This window comes from Atheta coriaria, unplaced genomic scaffold (assembly GCF_025399875.1).
Source record: "Atheta coriaria isolate IRGN ID8LTWV9N9 unplaced genomic scaffold, Caltech_Dcor_3.1 hic_scaffold_9_pilon, whole genome shotgun sequence".
Classification (NCBI taxonomy): domain Eukaryota; kingdom Metazoa; phylum Arthropoda; class Insecta; order Coleoptera; family Staphylinidae; genus Dalotia; species Dalotia coriaria.
Window position 1 is genome coordinate 7,543,254 of NW_027045451.1, and position 17,530 is coordinate 7,560,783.

The 17,530-nt window shown below is 34.6% G+C and overlaps 4 protein-coding genes across 5 annotated transcripts; 1 reads left to right on the forward strand and 3 right to left on the reverse strand.

Moving 5' to 3' along the window:
* Positions 1–43: 43 nt before the first annotated feature.
* LOC135799332 (uncharacterized) lies at positions 44–2,438 on the reverse strand. The gene is made up of 3 exons (XM_065312397.1): positions 736–2,438; positions 500–676; positions 44–187 (listed from the first exon to the last, which is right to left on the reverse strand). Exons 1-3 carry the CDS (start codon positions 797–799, stop codon positions 66–68), a joined length of 363 nt encoding a protein of 120 aa, XP_065168469.1. The 5' UTR covers positions 800–2,438; the 3' UTR covers positions 44–65.
* Positions 2,439–2,510: 72 nt separating this feature from the next.
* On the reverse strand, positions 2,511–8,532 carry LOC135799330 (uncharacterized). 2 transcript variants are annotated; one of them, XM_065312394.1, is made up of 4 exons: positions 7,742–8,532; positions 6,744–6,848; positions 3,137–3,262; positions 2,511–2,841 (listed from the first exon to the last, which is right to left on the reverse strand). In XM_065312394.1, exons 1-4 carry the CDS (start codon positions 7,935–7,937, stop codon positions 2,720–2,722), a joined length of 549 nt encoding a protein of 182 aa, XP_065168466.1. In that variant the 5' UTR covers positions 7,938–8,532; the 3' UTR covers positions 2,511–2,719. The 2 variants fall into 2 exon arrangements, with proteins under 2 accessions (XP_065168466.1, XP_065168467.1); XM_065312395.1 differs by having other exon boundaries at positions 3,137–3,259; positions 7,742–8,531.
* Positions 8,533–12,453: 3,921 nt separating this feature from the next.
* On the forward strand, positions 12,454–13,833 carry Arl2 (ADP ribosylation factor-like 2). The gene is made up of 5 exons (XM_065312393.1): positions 12,454–12,641; positions 12,731–12,841; positions 12,903–13,065; positions 13,115–13,195; positions 13,661–13,833. Exons 1-5 carry the CDS (start codon positions 12,577–12,579, stop codon positions 13,793–13,795), a joined length of 555 nt encoding a protein of 184 aa, XP_065168465.1. The 5' UTR covers positions 12,454–12,576; the 3' UTR covers positions 13,796–13,833.
* LOC135799324 (uncharacterized) lies at positions 13,588–16,363 on the reverse strand. The gene is made up of 6 exons (XM_065312386.1): positions 15,910–16,363; positions 15,728–15,849; positions 15,070–15,671; positions 14,830–15,019; positions 14,617–14,774; positions 13,588–14,546 (listed from the first exon to the last, which is right to left on the reverse strand). The coding sequence occupies exons 1-6, from the start codon at positions 16,268–16,270 to the stop codon at positions 13,850–13,852; spliced, it is 2,130 nt and encodes a 709-aa protein (XP_065168458.1). The 5' UTR covers positions 16,271–16,363; the 3' UTR covers positions 13,588–13,849.
* Between the last annotated feature and the right edge of the window lie 1,167 nt (positions 16,364–17,530).

Sequence of the window (17,530 nt, forward strand, 5' to 3'; positions counted from 1 at the left end):
GTTGACAGCAAAAGAAAATTTAAAAAGTCCAGCGCTGTATGGCGTCACTCTGGTGCGACGGCCGCTCATTTCCTCTTGTGGAAGTAGAAATTGGTGCAACAGCACGCCGTGATGAGTTCATGCTCCTTGCAGGAGTTGGCGTGCAGGAAATTGCAGTCAGCGTATTGACATTCGTAGGGGAGGCGATCTGGAAGAGTAATTAAATTTAATCAATTAATCACCATTGACTAGTATCGCAGTATTGGGAGCTCTGCGAGTACATCAGTGAGTTAGTACTAATTTATTTTATATTCACGATATGCGAAAACTAGAACTTGTGGAAGCACTCGAGTTATAGTAGTGAATAATAAAGTTATCTTTTGTTTTAAATACATTCGATTTAGAACAGTGAGTTAACTAAACTATATGCAACCAAGTATACAATTTACATTTTCAACTAACCCACATAGATTGAAAATTCTGTTTTAGTTTTGCAGGTTTTAAGTTGAATGTAGTTTACCGTAAGGATTAGTCGGTTTGTAGCAGCAGCAAGAATCGTGAAATAATTTGTCGCTGCAGTATGAATACACGGAGGAGTCGCACAAAGGACACTTGCGGCGATTGTCGTGCAAGTTTCCACCAATTCCGGACGGATAGAATGAATCCGGATACCGGTTTATACCATTGTTGTAAATAACTAAACATACAACAAATATTATTTTAGCTATTTGCACGAAAACTGTGCGTAATACTCACCAGTTGATTGAACATTCACGAAATAAATCATCAACACACAAATCGCGCTTGCAAATTTAATCATTTTTGTAATAGATTTAAATTAAACCGGAAACACACAACACCGGAGTCAATTTCCGTGGATTTCAAGACGCGTCGTGATTAAACGAAGCGAATATATCCTGAGTTTAGTAATCTCAACTCTGGAGTGTTGAGCAAGTAAGTATTCCAAGTGCGACGCGTCGAACGAATGGTGAATCGATACCGAATTACGGAATCTTTAAAGATTCGTGCACCGACTTCGATCCTAACTGTAAATTTCGATTTGTTTTAAGTAGGTGTAGAGTACAGTATCTCCGGTGTCAGCCAATACTCAAGCCGCAATATATTTAAATACATTCGGAACATTCGCAAGAGATTTGCTACTGCTAGCACCTAGAATAATGTTATTAACTTTCTTTAAGAAAAAGTCGACCTATTTATTATTTTGCTTCTCTCAACTTAATCATAGCTGATGCGTGAAAGGGGGATTTTAATAACTAATTAAACTTACGGATTAATTTGCAATTTGCACTAATCGCAGGCGTTTAATTCAAGTTTAGTGAGTGTTAAATGATCACTTGAATAAATTCATCATGACCTGACCTGAGTGCTATGTGTAATTGGTGTGTGGATTGAAGTAAAAACTAAAAATTAAGTCAAGAAGAAAAAATAGGTCAGGCATTTGAATATTTGCGATCGCGTGAGTTCGGCGTTTACAAAATAATTGCGTAATTACCGAATTTTAATTGCTCTTTAACAGCAAGAGAATAGAAAAACAAAAATTTAGATTTGATGACATCAGAACAATTAAACTGTTAACTGTGAATTCCTAAATTTGTACCATGTGTGATTAGTTTCCACATGTTAATTACATGTTTTACACTGTGCGATCAAAGGTTTTAATTTTATTCAATCCTGAAGGGACGTACAACACTGCGCAGCACAAGTTTGGTGTGTTTTTGTGTTTGAGTTGATAATTACCAAGTCAGGTCAGCTCGAAAATTCATTTTTTGATGTGGGTTGACACGTTTCATAATTTTTGATTAGAATTTATCTTCGGGCTTAAATTAAGAATATAGTAACATACAAAACGCGTGTAGGTTAAATATTTAATTCGGTACTGTCAAAATTGGGGAACATAACCTCACATAGAAAGTCTGAGCGAAAAACGAAAAGTCAAACTTTGTTTTGAACTAAAAATAAACCGCAATATTTTGGCTTTAGATAAAAATTGATTGTGAAACGGGAAATGTACAATGATGAAATGAAAAAGACGATTCCATCCGATTTCATACATCTCTCGAGGAGTTATAACGAAAAATATCGCCATTAAAATCCACTCAGTTTCCTCTCGTCTCCCGATGAAGGCGAATCGACATCCCATGTAAGGACTAGAAAAAGATCTCAAATGTGTTTCCAATACTCCAGCTTTACCAGCTGGCTCCCTCTGACTTCTTGCAACGCTTCCTTATTTTTTGCACTACTTTCGGTTTACGTTTCTCTTCTTACCCGCCCTCGGACTCCTATGAGTGCCATGTTTTCTACTACACAACTACGGCACGACTATGGCACGGCACAGAGTCGGGTTATGGAGGAGCGGAAGCGACCTCCTGCAATATACACACGGAGTAGTCGAGCAGGACAAGCACAAAACGCTGGAAATGCGAGAGACAGCAGTGGCAGGAAACTCCACGCCCGTAAAAAGCTGCAAAAACGTCCAATAAAAATGATTTAGTGCGCTTGGAACTGGAAAGTTTGAAATATGTAACAATATATTTTTCCAGCTTTAACAAAAATACGCGTTTACATTTATAATACAAATACGCAATGCATAATACAATATGTTATATACTTTTTAGCAAATTTTTTGAAAATATTACTAAAATTATAACTAAAGTTCAAATACTTTGCAAGATTTATTGCAAAATATAAATAGCGACTAATTATATTTTTTAAATATAATTTACACAGCTTGGTGGAAGGCAGCGATTGCAAAGACACTAATTATTACGTGTAGAACGTGTAGCACTAGAGTTTTTCTTCGGTGTGGAAAAATAATACTATTCGAGGAAGATTTTGCCTTCCCTAGAACGAAAAAGAACGAAATCATTAGCACTTAATTAAATTAAAGTAAATAAATGAATTAAATTCGAAAATCCCTTGCGGGGAAAACAAGTCAAACTCAGACTACTTTTAATTAAACCTTGTGGATGGTGGATTGCGGTAAGATTGAAGTGCTTTTAGGAGGTAAACACACGCTAGTGGAAACGAATTAAGATTAATGAAGAAAAACTACCCACAGGATAATAAACCAAATAAAAATAAAGTGAAAACAACGCAAAGAAAAACCATTTTAACGATGAGTGTTTTGTTTGCTTACATAATGCAAGAGCATGTTTATCACAGCAACATTTTCTTATCTTGGTGTACTCGTCACAATGGCCGGCGATGGGGCGGCACAGTTTTCTGCCCAAGTAACACGTGTGCGGAATGTAGGGAAGTTCTTCTGGAACAGTGGCCAAATTACAGTATACAAACCGGTATAATTTCACTATGGTAACATTTGTGCTTCTAAATTCCTAAGATACATAACCTATAAAAAAGTTTCTGCTGAGTCATCCACTTTTAATAAAATCAGTACACATTTGCAAGTTTTCATTATAGGATATTTTTTGCGTGTTACGTGAAGCGAAGCGTGTTGAATTGTGTGTTTACATCAGACGTGTCAAATGACAAGTGCTTATGAATGTTATGATCACGATTATGGTCTTAATCATTGCAATTTTAGCGTTTAACTTTTGTTTAGAATCGTAATACTGCACGTCATAAATTGCAATTAAATGTGAAGGCGATTGTCAAGTGACATAAGTGAATTGAAGTGTAAGTAACATGTTTGTTTATAACATTGCAATATGGATGGAGCATTTCAATCGTGATTTCAATATTTATAGTGTTTATAGTTCATTTGTTTATCTTACGAACTAAAAACAAACATTTGCTGCCGAACTTTTTTATTTCGCAATAGCCAAACTTTTAGTAAAGCACGAAAATTGTGTGAAAAGTTTGAAAATATTTAAATTATTCACACACGGAGAACGGAGACTTTTAGGTAAATTGTTTTCCATTGCGAAATGTTTGCCGCTCACGCAACGTACGCACCAGAATTTTGTTTTGAATTTAAAGCATGTGCCATCTTGTAACTCTCTCAAACTATTGTCATGTCTTTGTCCTTTTTTCACCCGAATTTCGTTCGTGTTTGTGCTTACGTATGAATTATATGTGTGTTGAAACATGGGCGTCGACTGAAAATATTGGCCGCCCCTTGAAGGCACAACATAACGTTGAGTTTATTTTATTCTTTATTAAATTAGACTTGATATATAATATAGAGATGTGCCGACGATACATGATTCTTCTTTTTTATTTAAGGATTTTTATTGAATTTTAGATTTGATTTACAATATCAGCATTTCTATCCATTGATTTCGTCTTACTTCATATTTTGCGTTGTTATCAAAATTGGTATTTTTTGGCAGTTTGTTGACTTTGTTTTATACATTTTTATAACGTTATTAATCATCGCAATATTTACACTTAAAATTTCTTTTTGTTAATAAAGTAAATAGCCAAATATTAGGCTTTCTCGACCAGTCAGCGACTATTCTGTTTTTTATTTCACTAAATTTAAAAAAAAGAGAGTGGTGTTTTTGCCCCATCTATTTATTTCAACAGCCGGAATGACAGTGGAGCAGCATGAAAAATGCAAACGGTTTTGTTGTGCAAATTTTGCACGTCCGCTCGCGTTGACGCGCGCATGAACCCTGAACTATTTGAAATAATCATTAGCCGGCGATGATTCAATAATGCACGAAGAAAACAGCATTACCACGCGCACGCGGTTAATATTTCACGGCGCATTATTCCGCCCACTTTGCTGCGTGCTACTGACCTAACCCAACATAACCTGAAATGCATTCATTTATAAATTCATCAACAGTTACCCAAATTGCGCGTGTTACAGTCAGTCATGCAAAGCAATTTTAATTGTATAGGTATCACATTCCATTGGCATTGTCAAAATTTAATTAATTTACTTAATTAGATTTATTAATTAATTTTATAAAAACCCTGTTTAATCATTTTTATTTTTTCTAGTTATATACTGATTGGTCGTTGAATATTTGAAAACGCTAAATTTTCGGCTTTTTTATAGTCGGCGCAAAATCGGTAAAAAGACACGAAAAGTTTGATCTACATTAGACCAACATTTTGTATATTGATGATTAATCACGTCACAAATACAAAATAGAGAAAAAAATTGTATAAATACAAAACAAATTCAACTAATTTTAAGAAGAAGCATTAAGAAACAGTGCAAAATTTGAAACAAATCAGAGAACGACGAAATAATAACATTTTTGATTGTATTGTGATACCATTTTAAGTCTTTTGACGTAATTCCTCTATAACGTCTATTTGACGACACCGATTAGTCAAAACATACTCACAAAATTTAAAATTGTGTCACATTTTAGGTAAACAAATTAAAAATATTAAAGCCATAATAAATAGTAAGACTATTCGGCCATATATAAGTTATACAAAATTGTGTTCCATAGGGTTATCAAAATATCTTTAATTTAACTACCAATTTTTGGCTTAGAATATGTGCCGACCACCCTATCACATCATGTTCAATAATACATAACATTGCAGTGAAACACAAATTGCATCCAAAAACTCCCTTAAACAGGTCAAAGCTACTCCGCTCCTGTACTACACTTCATAATAAACTGTATGACACTTGCCACACCTTCGTAAAGCCGGTTTTGATGTCTAAACAATGAAACTTATTTTTCATATCAAATCAAATTGCAGCATGTATTGTTTCGTTCGACATGATTAACTTGAAAGTTAGTGCGCGCATGATCGTGTCGACGAGTGACAGCCTAGTCAACCGAGTAATTCGTGTGCAATGTGTGTTCAACATAAGCGCACAGCATATCACTCGCCCGTTGGTTCATGTTTCGTGTTTAATTATTGTTATTGATACTGATTCGCAAAACACAGAATGCCAGAAAGCCAGCTGCTGTTTTCGCAGAACCATACAAGAATTATTAAATAAACATTATCACAACAACACACAACTCATCCGTCTGTTGGATGGGTTTATACTTTGATTATGAACTGCATAAATAAACAAAACGCGTAAAATCATGAGAATTATTCGCTATGCAAAAATTAATTAATTATTTCGTGTAGTTCTCTCTGTAGTTTGCTTATTTTCAAAAATGTATACTGCATTAAAGTATGAAAATAACTAATTGATAATAGCGTTTAATTAAAAGTTATGAAGCATTTTACTTATATTTTATGAATTTTTTCAAAGTGCAACTTTAATTATCTATAAGTTATTCGATTAAAATATTTTGATAAAAATACTTACGTTAATGAGTGTAGTACTTATTTAATTTGAAAAAATACTTTTTATGTAAATTTAAATTATAACGAAAATAGTTTTAGAATAATTAATTAAAACCGAAGGTCACCAATATATCAACAACCATATCCCATATTATTCAATATTCATAAATAATAAACTATGGCCGATAAAAATGTGTAATAAAGTGTAAAAAATTGTAAAATCGTGCAAACAGGTGTCAATAATGTTCAACATTGATATTATTGAAGCCAAGTCATGTTGAAAATTAATAGGTGATGAAATTTTATCGCGGTTACCACCATCGACCGTAATTCAAGCCTACAGAGTCGTTTTGCCAAATAAATCATCACAGGATTTTTTATCATTTGATATTTTGCAATAAAATTTCTAACGACGGCTCTGACCAGCGACACTGTTAGTATTATGGTCCGTGCTGAATTTACGTGTGCGGCAAATCGATTCAGACTGCGACCAATCGATTGTCATTTATTTCTGGTTGTTTTTGCTTATTTTTGCGAAACGAGGTGAAATAAATAGCCATTACCGTGAAACCGCCGATCGCAGCAACAATGGTCGCTGACGAAATTCGCACTCTCGCAGTAACGAATCTCTTCGGTGGTGCACTTTTGGCAGCTGAATGGTGGTTGTACTGCAAAAGAAAAAATTTATAAATCAAAAATTTTATTTTTATTATTATCAAAGAAATGGTGTCTTTCGCAGAGGTACAATTTACTTTAACGTTGAGAATTTGTGACTCAATGAACTGACAAACATTAATTACAATCTGAGATTCATTGAAACTCATAGATATCCCAGTAATAATTCCAGGAAATTCATCAGGGCGCATTGAAAATTTCGATTCATTGAACGTGTATTCATTCGCTCGGAAATTAACCCTTTTACAGGTCACGTGCTATTTTTATTTTTATTACCTGCCATAATCTTTACTTCCAGTCCTAACCTCAACTTCCAACACAAAGTGCAAATTTTGTTTCGTTTTTTATGAGTCCAACTCTTATGCTGGTAATTTTGCGGAGGAGTTATAATTGTGAAGTTTGCTAGGCACTGTTTATTGGTACACATTTTATTAGTGTCAAGCTGCGTGCGCGCTCTCGCGCCTTGAGCGATGAGCGACTTGAGAGGGAATTTTCGCCGCCTTGTTAATTACTTTTAATTAGCGCCAATTAGACTTCGTTGAATTTATGGCAAAAACTCATTGTTGCTAATGCGCTGCCGTTTGGCATCAGGGTGGCGGCGCGTGTGCTATCGATCACCGCGACCGCGCGAAACCATCGCAAACTAAAAATAAAACAGCAAGCATATTCAGAATGTGTACACAACGCATACGCAAAGCGCAAAGAAAACTGTTTGATGTTAACGTCTTTGTAACTCCTACAAGCGATTACGTTTTTAGTATGCTTTAAAAAATGTTGAAAACTTCATCTATAGCATGTATGTTTATTTGGCTGCCTATCTCAACATGAAAACCTGTACTTCCCGTGACATAACCACAAACTGTCATAAATGTAAAGTTCTACTCACTTGCATCCAGATCGATTGCTAGTGCCGCGTTCTTCGCCCGCAGCGCAGACACCTCGTGCTCCACTACGTACTCTTCGAACTTGTACGCTGCCGTGGGGGACGGCGTCCCCTCGCCACCCCCAAACAACACTAGAACGCCGATGAGCGCCAGCAACGTGCGCGCTAACGATGCACATTGTCCTCGTCCTCCTATCATGCTTGCATTCACATGTTTGTAGAAACCATCATGGCCGACAAAAGCACAAATTCGTCAAATTCGTTCACTGTGAGTATCCGTGTTTAGCTGGTTCGGAGTCATTAATGCATGAGCACAATGCGTTTAAATAACTATTACTTAAACTTTTTCGACGTGCGCGATGTTTGCCCGACTCACCTTCGTCGCATAATAACTTTTGTAGAAATTGTTATCTGGTCGCGGTCGTCGCGTGAGCGCTCCTATTGTCGCTCGTAATTTTCGAAAATTGTTAAACGCGCGCCATCGTTATCTCCACAATGGCGGCTTCATTATTGTTATTATCTTTATTAAAATTATGTAAAATGCACTTCGGCGCGGTATTTAATAGATGTTTTTATTCCATTCTATTTTTAAACTCCACAATTTATATTATGTCACAGTTAAACATTCACTTTGTGTATATCTTTTATTGGTTCGGTACGTTTTGAGAAGTTTTCGCTAGTTTTGCGCGTTGCACGTGCTTGATTTTAGCCGTTTTTGACGGTTGTACTGCGCGTGGCAGTAGCAACTGGTCATTCGGCGGTGATAATCGACAATGGAATGAAAGGCGGGCTCGGCGAGCGCGTGCATGGAAGCTCGCACATTATTAGGGGGAACACGCAGGGAACGACACACTCGTGAAATATATAAAACTTGCGAGAACTGCAAATCACACAAGTGCTCGTGGGATTTACCCGTTCAAGTAACTTGTGAAGGGCATTCGTATTCAAATGATGCAAATTCAAAAGCGAGGCGACTAGACACGTGACAATCAAAACTAGTTTTGGAAATAACTTCAACTTGATTCAACTTAACTTAATTTTCCATTAGTTTAATACGAGTTTAGACAGCTTACGACAAATATATTAAACGTTTTTAATTGTTTTGAGTTTATTTAACTTGAAAATCACAATAGTTAGCACTTCAGTGGACAATAACTTTTGTTCGTTAATTAAATTGTCACCGATGTAAAGTGAGCAGCTGTTAAATAGCAGACAAAAGTTCAAAGTTACATAACTTTGTGTTAATTATAAATTTAACACTTGAAACCTACAAAAACAGGTCAGTTCTATAGCACTAATGCAATAGTTTATTTTTGAGATTATAATGAATCATAAACATGAATATTTTATATCAAAAATAAAACTTTGCGGTCCCTATAAGAAAGTTTACTTTGTACAACAAAAAGTTTCCGGAAGTGAGTGGAGTCCGATCAGTTATTTATACTCTCCTCTGTTTTCTATATTTATCCTTTATGCCGATATTGATGGCCAAACTCGCAGCAAATCAATCAAACAGTTAAAACAACTGGGAACATCTTAAAACTACTTGAAAACAGTTTCATAATTCAAACGTGTAAAATTTCCATCACAAGAATGTATTACTTGCAGTTGGTTTGCAATTGCCAGTTTTAAACTGTTTTCAATGCATGCGTTTTATGATATTATCAGTGTTATTATAAAATCGACGGAATTAGTGACACAAAAGATAGTAGTCATCATCGCATCAATAAATAGACATATTAATTTCATCCGATGATGAATCACATTCGCACATTCAAATTTCATCGTGGTCTATGTGCAAAATATGAAAAATAGATGCATAATAACACTGTAAAAGCATAATTATGGCTTGTAATAAACATGTTCGCGTGGATAACTGCATTTCATGCACGAGTATGCACATACAATCAATTATAATATTTATTATTTTGACTTTAGTTGAATTACGAGGTGAATCTAGCAAAATAACAACACAATGCAAGTTTAAGGTTATTCTCAATTGCTGTCGCCTGATTTAAGGTTATACAGGTTTACATAACCTGTTTTATATACAGACAGGTGTGAAACAATGTTTGCTGAATTTGATTGAAACCAACAAAATAATAATCGACCGGAAGGGCGAGGTATTTGGCATGCATACCTACATCCTCCTCTAACACCTAGTTGGTATAGAATTGAGCTGAGCCCAGTATGACTTGTCTGAGTTTATAAATGTGTGTGTGTGCCTACGTGCACGTGCACAGGTGCATGTGACAATCACCAGCAATTCCGGCGCTTAAACGTATGCGTTGCACATACGACGCATCAACAATACCTTCAGATACCTTCACACTAATACATCGGTCTACTTGAGTTTTATTTTGTACGGTACGCTCCCGGCATAGCAATTACCGATGTGCGACAAAACTCATCAATGATGGATTTGTCAATCGGCAGTCGGCGGGCGTTTATGAGTTGCTGCTAGTCACAAGGCATTGACTCCCGTGGTTTATTACTTGTATCGATAGACAAGTTTTTTTTCTTTTCCTAATACAATATTCCATTAGTGGATTCACAGTGGCGTCGAACGTCCTGTAAGGAAGTTGTGTTAGTCATACTCAGATACATTGTCAAATCAAAACTAAACCGATTCAAAAATCTTTTTATAATGAAGTAAATTACTTATAGTAAATTACCAGAAGCATTAATCAAATACTTTTTAAGGTGTGTGCGATACATACATACATTAAAAGTAATTAACTTTATTATCTATTATACCATTGATTAGTTTTATTAGCTGTTTATTTACGATTTGTTCACTTTACACTCGATCTATCGGTAATAAAGCATTGAGTATGTAAATTCTATTTACAATGGAAACCAGAAACACGTTGAAGGCATAACCTCAATTGATAAATTCATTAAAAATTGAATGAATGTGCTTTTATGTTCTTTCAATGCTTCGATTCGAGGAATTTCCAACCGTTCGAAGAAACAATTGTATTTCTGTACAGTTATGTTATTTCTACATATATACCTAGTAAGTATATTTTATAAAACAATTTACAGGTGATGAAGTTGATTGATTTATTTTTTTGACAATGTTTGTACTTTGCAATTGCTTCGGTATTGTTCCGTTTTGCCCGGAATTGTGATGTTTTCCAGGTATTCTGCAAAGGTCACTTTTGAATAGTTGTTATGCACGCACGGCATACGCGACCGTTGTGCCGCTCACACCCTGCGTTCTAATGTAATCGATAACATTACGTAACAAAATTAGATGCAAATATAGTCGAAGCCGACCGAGTAGAAAAGAGTAAGCGACTAAAATGGATCGTTGAATGGCAACCGAATTAAATTGGCAACGGCGACGGAAGGGCTACCCCGGTGCGAACCGCCTGAAGTGGAAATATAACTTTCAGTTGGAGAATGAAGAAGTTGCAAATAATTAAAACTTTACATCGAATTGAATTTTATTCAATTCAATTCCATTCAATTCAAGAATGCTTAATTCAATGCAATGCACTTGAATATAAATTTATCGTGTTTTTAGGGTTATAAAAGTTGCTATCAGGCAACCAACTATACGAAGTGATGTAGTTTTAATGACACAATATACTTATAAATGTTTGTAACTATAAATAAATTTATTATGCGTTTATCTGGTTCTTATCACACTGTTTTCATACATATTCTGCCCTGGATTGCCACACAATGCAGAACCCGATATGCTTTTGTTAATAATTGTCGTCGAGCTGTGTTGTGTGTTATCTTCCTGTGGTATCTTTTACTTTTCGCAACAACAATGCATCATGTACTCGTAATCCTGGCACAATTGCTGCCCGTTCAACGGGCAATTCAGGAAAGTCGGACATCGTACTGGCAAATTGTCTATAAAAAACAAAAGCAATGGACAAAGAAAAATTTAATGTTGTTTTCATTGCAAAAACTGTAATGGAGCACAATAAAAATGATTAATATGTTTACCAAAGTATCCTGCGCAGCCACAACAAAATCCATGAATAATCGCAGGATCGTCATCACAAAAGTGCGCTGGACAACCGTTGCAATACGGACCAATGCCCAAAAACGGCAAATGCACTAATAACAGCGCAAATAAATCAGAGTTGACTATATAAAGTAATTGTTTTTATTTACCTCGTCGCTTAGCGCGTTGATGCGCGTTGTTTGCGAATGCACAAGCAACTAATAACAAAACTAACAATGTACAATTAAGCAACTTCATTTTGTCGAGGTTTTTTCTTTGTGGAATTTTACTGGTTCTTGTGTGAAATGTACGAGTTTGCTGCTTAAATAGCTGCAACGCATAAATGTAATCTCGACAAATTGGTTTACTGAAAGCCATTATAAATTATCTAATATTCATATTATCTAGGCACGGAATGGGTTTTTTCTGCTTAGCTTTTATTACTTTTATATCATATTGGATGCACAAGAGGCAGGTAGCTATTTAATGGGGACATTTGTGTTTACTTTTGGTTTCTACCCGCGATAATGTTGGAATAATCATAATTTTCGTGGAATTTTCTGTTTTTTTGTTTATTTTGATTTTTTTTACATAAACAACAACTAACTGAAGGACGCACAATTTGACATTGTTTAAAACAACGCATTATGAATTATTAATTGGTGTGAGGGTTGTTTATTAATATTTGTTTAATAATTATTGTTAAAACATTACATCTGCCACGAACATCTGCATTTTCATGTTTTAGTCAGGCAACCAACATTACACCTAGTTGTTTTCACCCATCGTAATTTATAAAAGTGATCTTCAACAAGTATTTGCGGAATAAAGAAATTATTTAAATAATTAGTAGTTATTTAAAGACAACACAATGGGTTTCTTATCAGTGCTACGCAAAATGAAGCAAAAAGAGAAAGAGATGCGTATTTTAATGCTGTATCCTTTATTAAATTACATCGTAAATATAACCTTAAAACCAACAACTGGTACTTTATTACCATATATTTCCTTAATTAATTGTTTAGAGGCCTTGACAATGCTGGCAAGACAACAATATTGAAACGATTTAACGGTGAAGATATAAATACCATCAGCCCAACTTTAGGTTTCAATATAAAAACACTAGAACATAGAGGGTGAGTCATTTTGAAAAAGACCATTATTTTGTAAACATATCACAAATATAAATGTTTGTAGGTTTAAATTAAATTTGTGGGATGTTGGAGGGCAGAAATCATTGAGATCTTATTGGAGGAATTATTTTGAATGTACTGATGGCCTTATTTGGGTTGTAGACAGTGCTGATCGAAGAAGATTAGAAGATTGTAAGCAAGAACTACATATATTACTGCAAGAAGAGGTATAGTACTTACATTCTTTAATACTGTAATTGTAATGTTATTTTTTAGAGATTGGCTGGAGCTACTCTGTTAGTTTTGGCTAATAAACAAGATTTACCTGGTGCATGTACAGCTGATGAGCTGAAAGATGTAAGTATACATCACACTGAATAGATTGTTATGATGCATTTATAAATAAGAAATTTAAGAGTTGCATTCACAGCAACAGAAGGACAACTTGACATTTCTTATTTGGATTCCTAAAATAGTGGAGGCATTTTAAATGCATAATGCCCATGATATGAGGATGTATTTAGTGAGAATCAAACTTTCAAATTTGCTGCATTTAATAAGCTTGAATAAGATACAATAGTTTCATTATTTAAACTGGCACATTCAATGCCCAATATTATCAAATATACTGTATAAAGAGCAATTACTATTTCCATTAGTTTAAGAATGCAAGCGAAATTTATCGTTTGTTTAAAGACCAAACCTTTTTTAGGTGTTGGTAGAATCGCATTGCTATTACACCAGACGAGTTTTTTTAATATTCAATACTTTTTTATTAATTTAACCTGCTGTATATCTACTACGTTTTTTTTTAACTTTCAGATCTTGGAACTCGATGATATCAAAACTCATCATTGGCAAATTTTAAAATGCAGCGCTGTGACAGGAGAAAACTTACTGAATGGCATTGACTGGATCATAAGTGATATTGCAGTTAGAATCTTCACTCTTGATTAAATTTATTAGTTTATTATATTTGGACATTTTGATATTAACTTCTTTTGTGATTTATCACTCATCTTTGTTATCTTCATCATCAGGTTCCTTGAACATAATCGACTTCTTTCTTGGCATCAGATCTTTCCTGTCCTCTGCCTCATCATCACTTTTTGTGGGCACCATCATCCTGACCCCCGATTTATTTTTGGGTTGTGGTATCAAACTTACCCTAGACATATTCAGAGATACGATACTTTTAAGCACAATCGATTTACGCGCTTCCTTCTCGCTGAGAACGTCTAAATCAATTGTAGTGACCACGTTTTCAGTTTCAGTTGGCTCTTCCAGCATTTCTTGTTGAATCCGTGACAGTCTAATGAGCGCATTTGTCCCACTAACCATTTTGGACGTGACAACGGATGATGCATTTTCCAGAGGGCTCATTACTAAAGAATCCGTTCCAATGGCTTTTTCTTCGGTTGACGGTCGAACAGTACTTTCAACTGCATGGGTGAATTTGCGCGTACGTCTTCTGTTTTTCTTGTCACTTTTAGGCGTTTTGGGGGGTGCGAGAGGTTGAGTATCTGGGTACAATTCTAAATATGCGTCCCGCATGAGTTTCAGTTCGATTTTTTTCTTTTTACGGCTAAAAGTTTCACCCAGGAAGTCGATTAAATCGTTGTCGAGATTGATCTTTGACTTCTTCACCAGTTTTTTTAGGGTTGCATTGTCCACTATTTCATCCGGGAGGGACATGATAAAATCAGAACTAAACCCAGGCATAAATTAGTATTCGTCTTATGTTACACATAATAATAACTTTCTTGGACAATATTTACCCAAAATCTTTTTTAAGTTTCTTTTTCTTTGGTTTCTGAGCCAGATAACGACATCTATCAAAGACAACTTTCCTCTTATCTGGACCTTCAATAGTGTAGTTTTCCAGAATGCCTTCTATACGTACACTTTTTCCCATGTCGGTTAATTTTTTCCATAGCTATAAAAATGTTAATTTAACGAATTTATATAATTTATTAAATTATATTACATACAGGTACAAAATTCTTGTTGACGTAAACGTTTTGTAAATCCATATACTCTAAAGGATGATCTGGATGTAAAATGGAAATCAATTTAAGGGCGTCCGTCGGTGTAATAAGGTTAAACCCTAAATTAATACTCTTCAATGACTTGTTGTCTTTTAGAGCATTGGTCAACATATGAATCATCTTTCCCATCAATCTTTAAAGAATCATTAATGGGCAGAAAAGCATTTTTGTTTTAATTCATACCTGTTAAAACTCAAATCTAAATGTTGGAGCTTTTTAGTTTCCTTTATATATTTCGCTAGAGGTGCCATGTGTTCCGGGGTGCTTATACCATTCCATTGCAGGTTTAAATACTCTAAGCTGTCGGCCTCAGCTATGCCACTCAATAAATAATTTAATGCTTTACCTTCATACAGATCATTCCATGATAAATCTAAGAAGTCTATGTTTGTGTGTTCTCGTAACAAATCTCCCAGTGGCTTTGCACCAGATTCTCCCAAGTTATTATGTCCCAAATTGAGTTTGTCCACGTTGTAGTTGCCCTTCAAGGCACCAACTAATATTTCCATACCTTCATTGCCCAAATCATTACAACTGAGGTCGATTTCACGAACAGATTGGTTCAAACTGAAACCTTCTGCACAGTTGGTCATGCCTTGTATTCCAAGGCGACATTCGTGAAGATTAAGTACGTTGATGCTATTGTTTTCACGCATCATCTCACAAAGCCATAAAGCGGCTTCGGGAGATATCCAGTTATCTGCGATAATGAGGGTTTTGATGTGCGTGTTTAGCATGATACAACTTGAGATTGCTTTAAATTGTTTATCGGAAAGCCCATAATACTAATAAATTAACGTTATATTTTAATTGTTTTGTTTTTAATCATACCTTTATTTACCTTTAAATTGAGAGTATCTGTATTTAAACTTCTAATAACTCTTGCAATTGGCGCAATATTCATGTCTTTACACAATTGACGATATTTGCCTGTACCAATGTCGTCAAACGTCTGTTCCGGTTCTATAAAATTTTATTTATTTTGTGTTTTTGTGTTTGTTCCAAATTGGTGCACTGTATTACCTATGTATGTAAATGCTTCATCTATGCCCGGATCCACTAAAACGGGAAAATGATATAGAATATGTCGCATTAGAGAGCTACGTGATATCAAAATTTGTGTTAAGCATCGAAAAGATTCCGTATTCTTCTCGAATAAATTTTCGGTTTCTATCTCGGGCGCATTTTCCAATACTCTCTGCATGCGAGTTTCTGATAATCCATCTAAATTCGGAGCTGATTTAGGTAAGAATTGTCCAGTGTGAACGGGAAATCCGTCTATATTAAAAGTATCATCGACCCCGATTAACACGCTTAGTTGTGATTCCTCTTCAACCGACTCTCCTTCAGCATCAAAAAATTCGGTATTTGTAAAGAGCTCCATATTTAACTGATTCTGATATAAATTGTTATATAATTAGTAAATTATTAAATATATGACACACTATAATGCTTTGTTTGAAGTTTAAGAATTTAATGACATGACTTGAAATAGTTAAGTTTGTTTTTAATGCGTTACGTTGGTTGCCTAATTAGGCTTCTTTTTTCAAACCTAACCATACTTCTTTTATTTGCTGCCGTCATTTTTTGATCGTCTACGTGATGAATTGAAACATTTTGATTGATATTATTTGTTAGCAAATATAGGCAAAGATATTTTTGTACACTTTGTTTACATTATAACACAAACATCGTTATGATAATATTTAACATTTAACGTTAGTTTGCTGTCGCAACATGGAAAATAATAAGTTACCCTTAAAATTCACCATAAACGCGGAATATTGTGAAACATAGGAGGAAACAGTAAAGTTGAAATACAGTAGTAGGGTGTTTAGTTTAATGGTAATTTATCGAACAATCGAATATCAAATATTTGAAGAACCAAAATAAAACTGCCGGTAGAATAATTCATCGACTCATTTTTTTTTCTGCTTTTAGACGTGCATGTAAAGTCTGTGAATTGTTATTTAAATGCAATATAATGAATTGCAGTTATACATTGAATATTTTAATTAACTTATTTGTTTCATTTATTGTTGTTAATTCATTTGAAAAGCAGTTAAAGCTGCCAGAATTGTTACGAAAGCTTTTCCAACATCAACAATGCATTTACTTGGTTTTGTACCAGGAAACATATAAAAATTTAATTGAAAATGTATTCGAAACATTACCCATCTTTATTATACACAACTCAACTTTTAATCCTAATGTAGTACCGAATGAATACAATTGTGAAGAAACAGGCTACATTGTGATAATCAACGATAAAAGTGATATTAGTTATATAAACTTGCAGATGTTTCTACCGCAACAAAGAATTGTGTTTATACATTCACCCTGTATAAAAACACAACTTTACAAGGCCGTGAATGAGGGATTGTTTCGTAGCGTCGATATAATTCTCATATCAATCAGTGTTTCAAGAAATTTTGAGTTATTAACTATAACAAACAATACAAATGCAAAACTAATGATTAACGAAGTGTTCTGGTACAACAAAAATATTACGATTAACGAAACAAATTTAAATAATACTCAAGAAACAAAAGTTAAATTATTATTTAAAAAACCAGTTCAAATATTGTTATTTCATCAGTTTCCGTTTGTTGTAATAACAAATTCAACATACTCTGGTCTAGAG

Coding starts and splice junctions, on each gene's coding strand:
- LOC135799332 (XM_065312397.1), bottom strand. CDS start 799: ATGATTAAATTTGCAAGCGCGATTTGTGTGTTGATGATTTATTTCGTG. Junction 677..735: donor CGTGAATGTTCAATCAACTG/GTGAGTATTACG, acceptor TTGTATGTTTAG/TTATTTACAACAATGGTATA. Junction 188..499: donor CAAACCGACTAATCCTTACG/GTAAACTACATT, acceptor TTACTCTTCCAG/ATCGCCTCCCCTACGAATGT.
- LOC135799324 (XM_065312386.1), bottom strand. CDS start 16,270: ATGGAGCTCTTTACAAATACCGAATTTTTTGATGCTGAAGGAGAGTCG. Junction 15,020..15,069: donor TTAGATTTGAGTTTTAACAG/GTATGAATTAAA, acceptor GATTCTTTAAAG/ATTGATGGGAAAGATGATTC. Junction 14,775..14,829: donor TCAACAAGAATTTTGTACCT/GTATGTAATATA, acceptor ACATTTTTATAG/CTATGGAAAAAATTAACCGA.
- Arl2 (XM_065312393.1), top strand. CDS start 12,577: ATGGGTTTCTTATCAGTGCTACGCAAAATGAAGCAAAAAGAGAAAGAG. Junction 12,842..12,902: donor AAAACACTAGAACATAGAGG/GTGAGTCATTTT, acceptor AAATGTTTGTAG/GTTTAAATTAAATTTGTGGG. Junction 13,196..13,660: donor CAGCTGATGAGCTGAAAGAT/GTAAGTATACAT, acceptor TTTAACTTTCAG/ATCTTGGAACTCGATGATAT.
- LOC135799330 (XM_065312394.1), bottom strand. CDS start 7,937: ATGATAGGAGGACGAGGACAATGTGCATCGTTAGCGCGCACGTTGCTG. Junction 3,263..6,743: donor CTGCGATCGGCGGTTTCACG/GTAATGGCTATT, acceptor CCACTGTTCCAG/AAGAACTTCCCTACATTCCG. Junction 2,842..3,136: donor TAAACATGCTCTTGCATTAT/GTAAGCAAACAA, acceptor TTTTCGTTCTAG/GGAAGGCAAAATCTTCCTCG.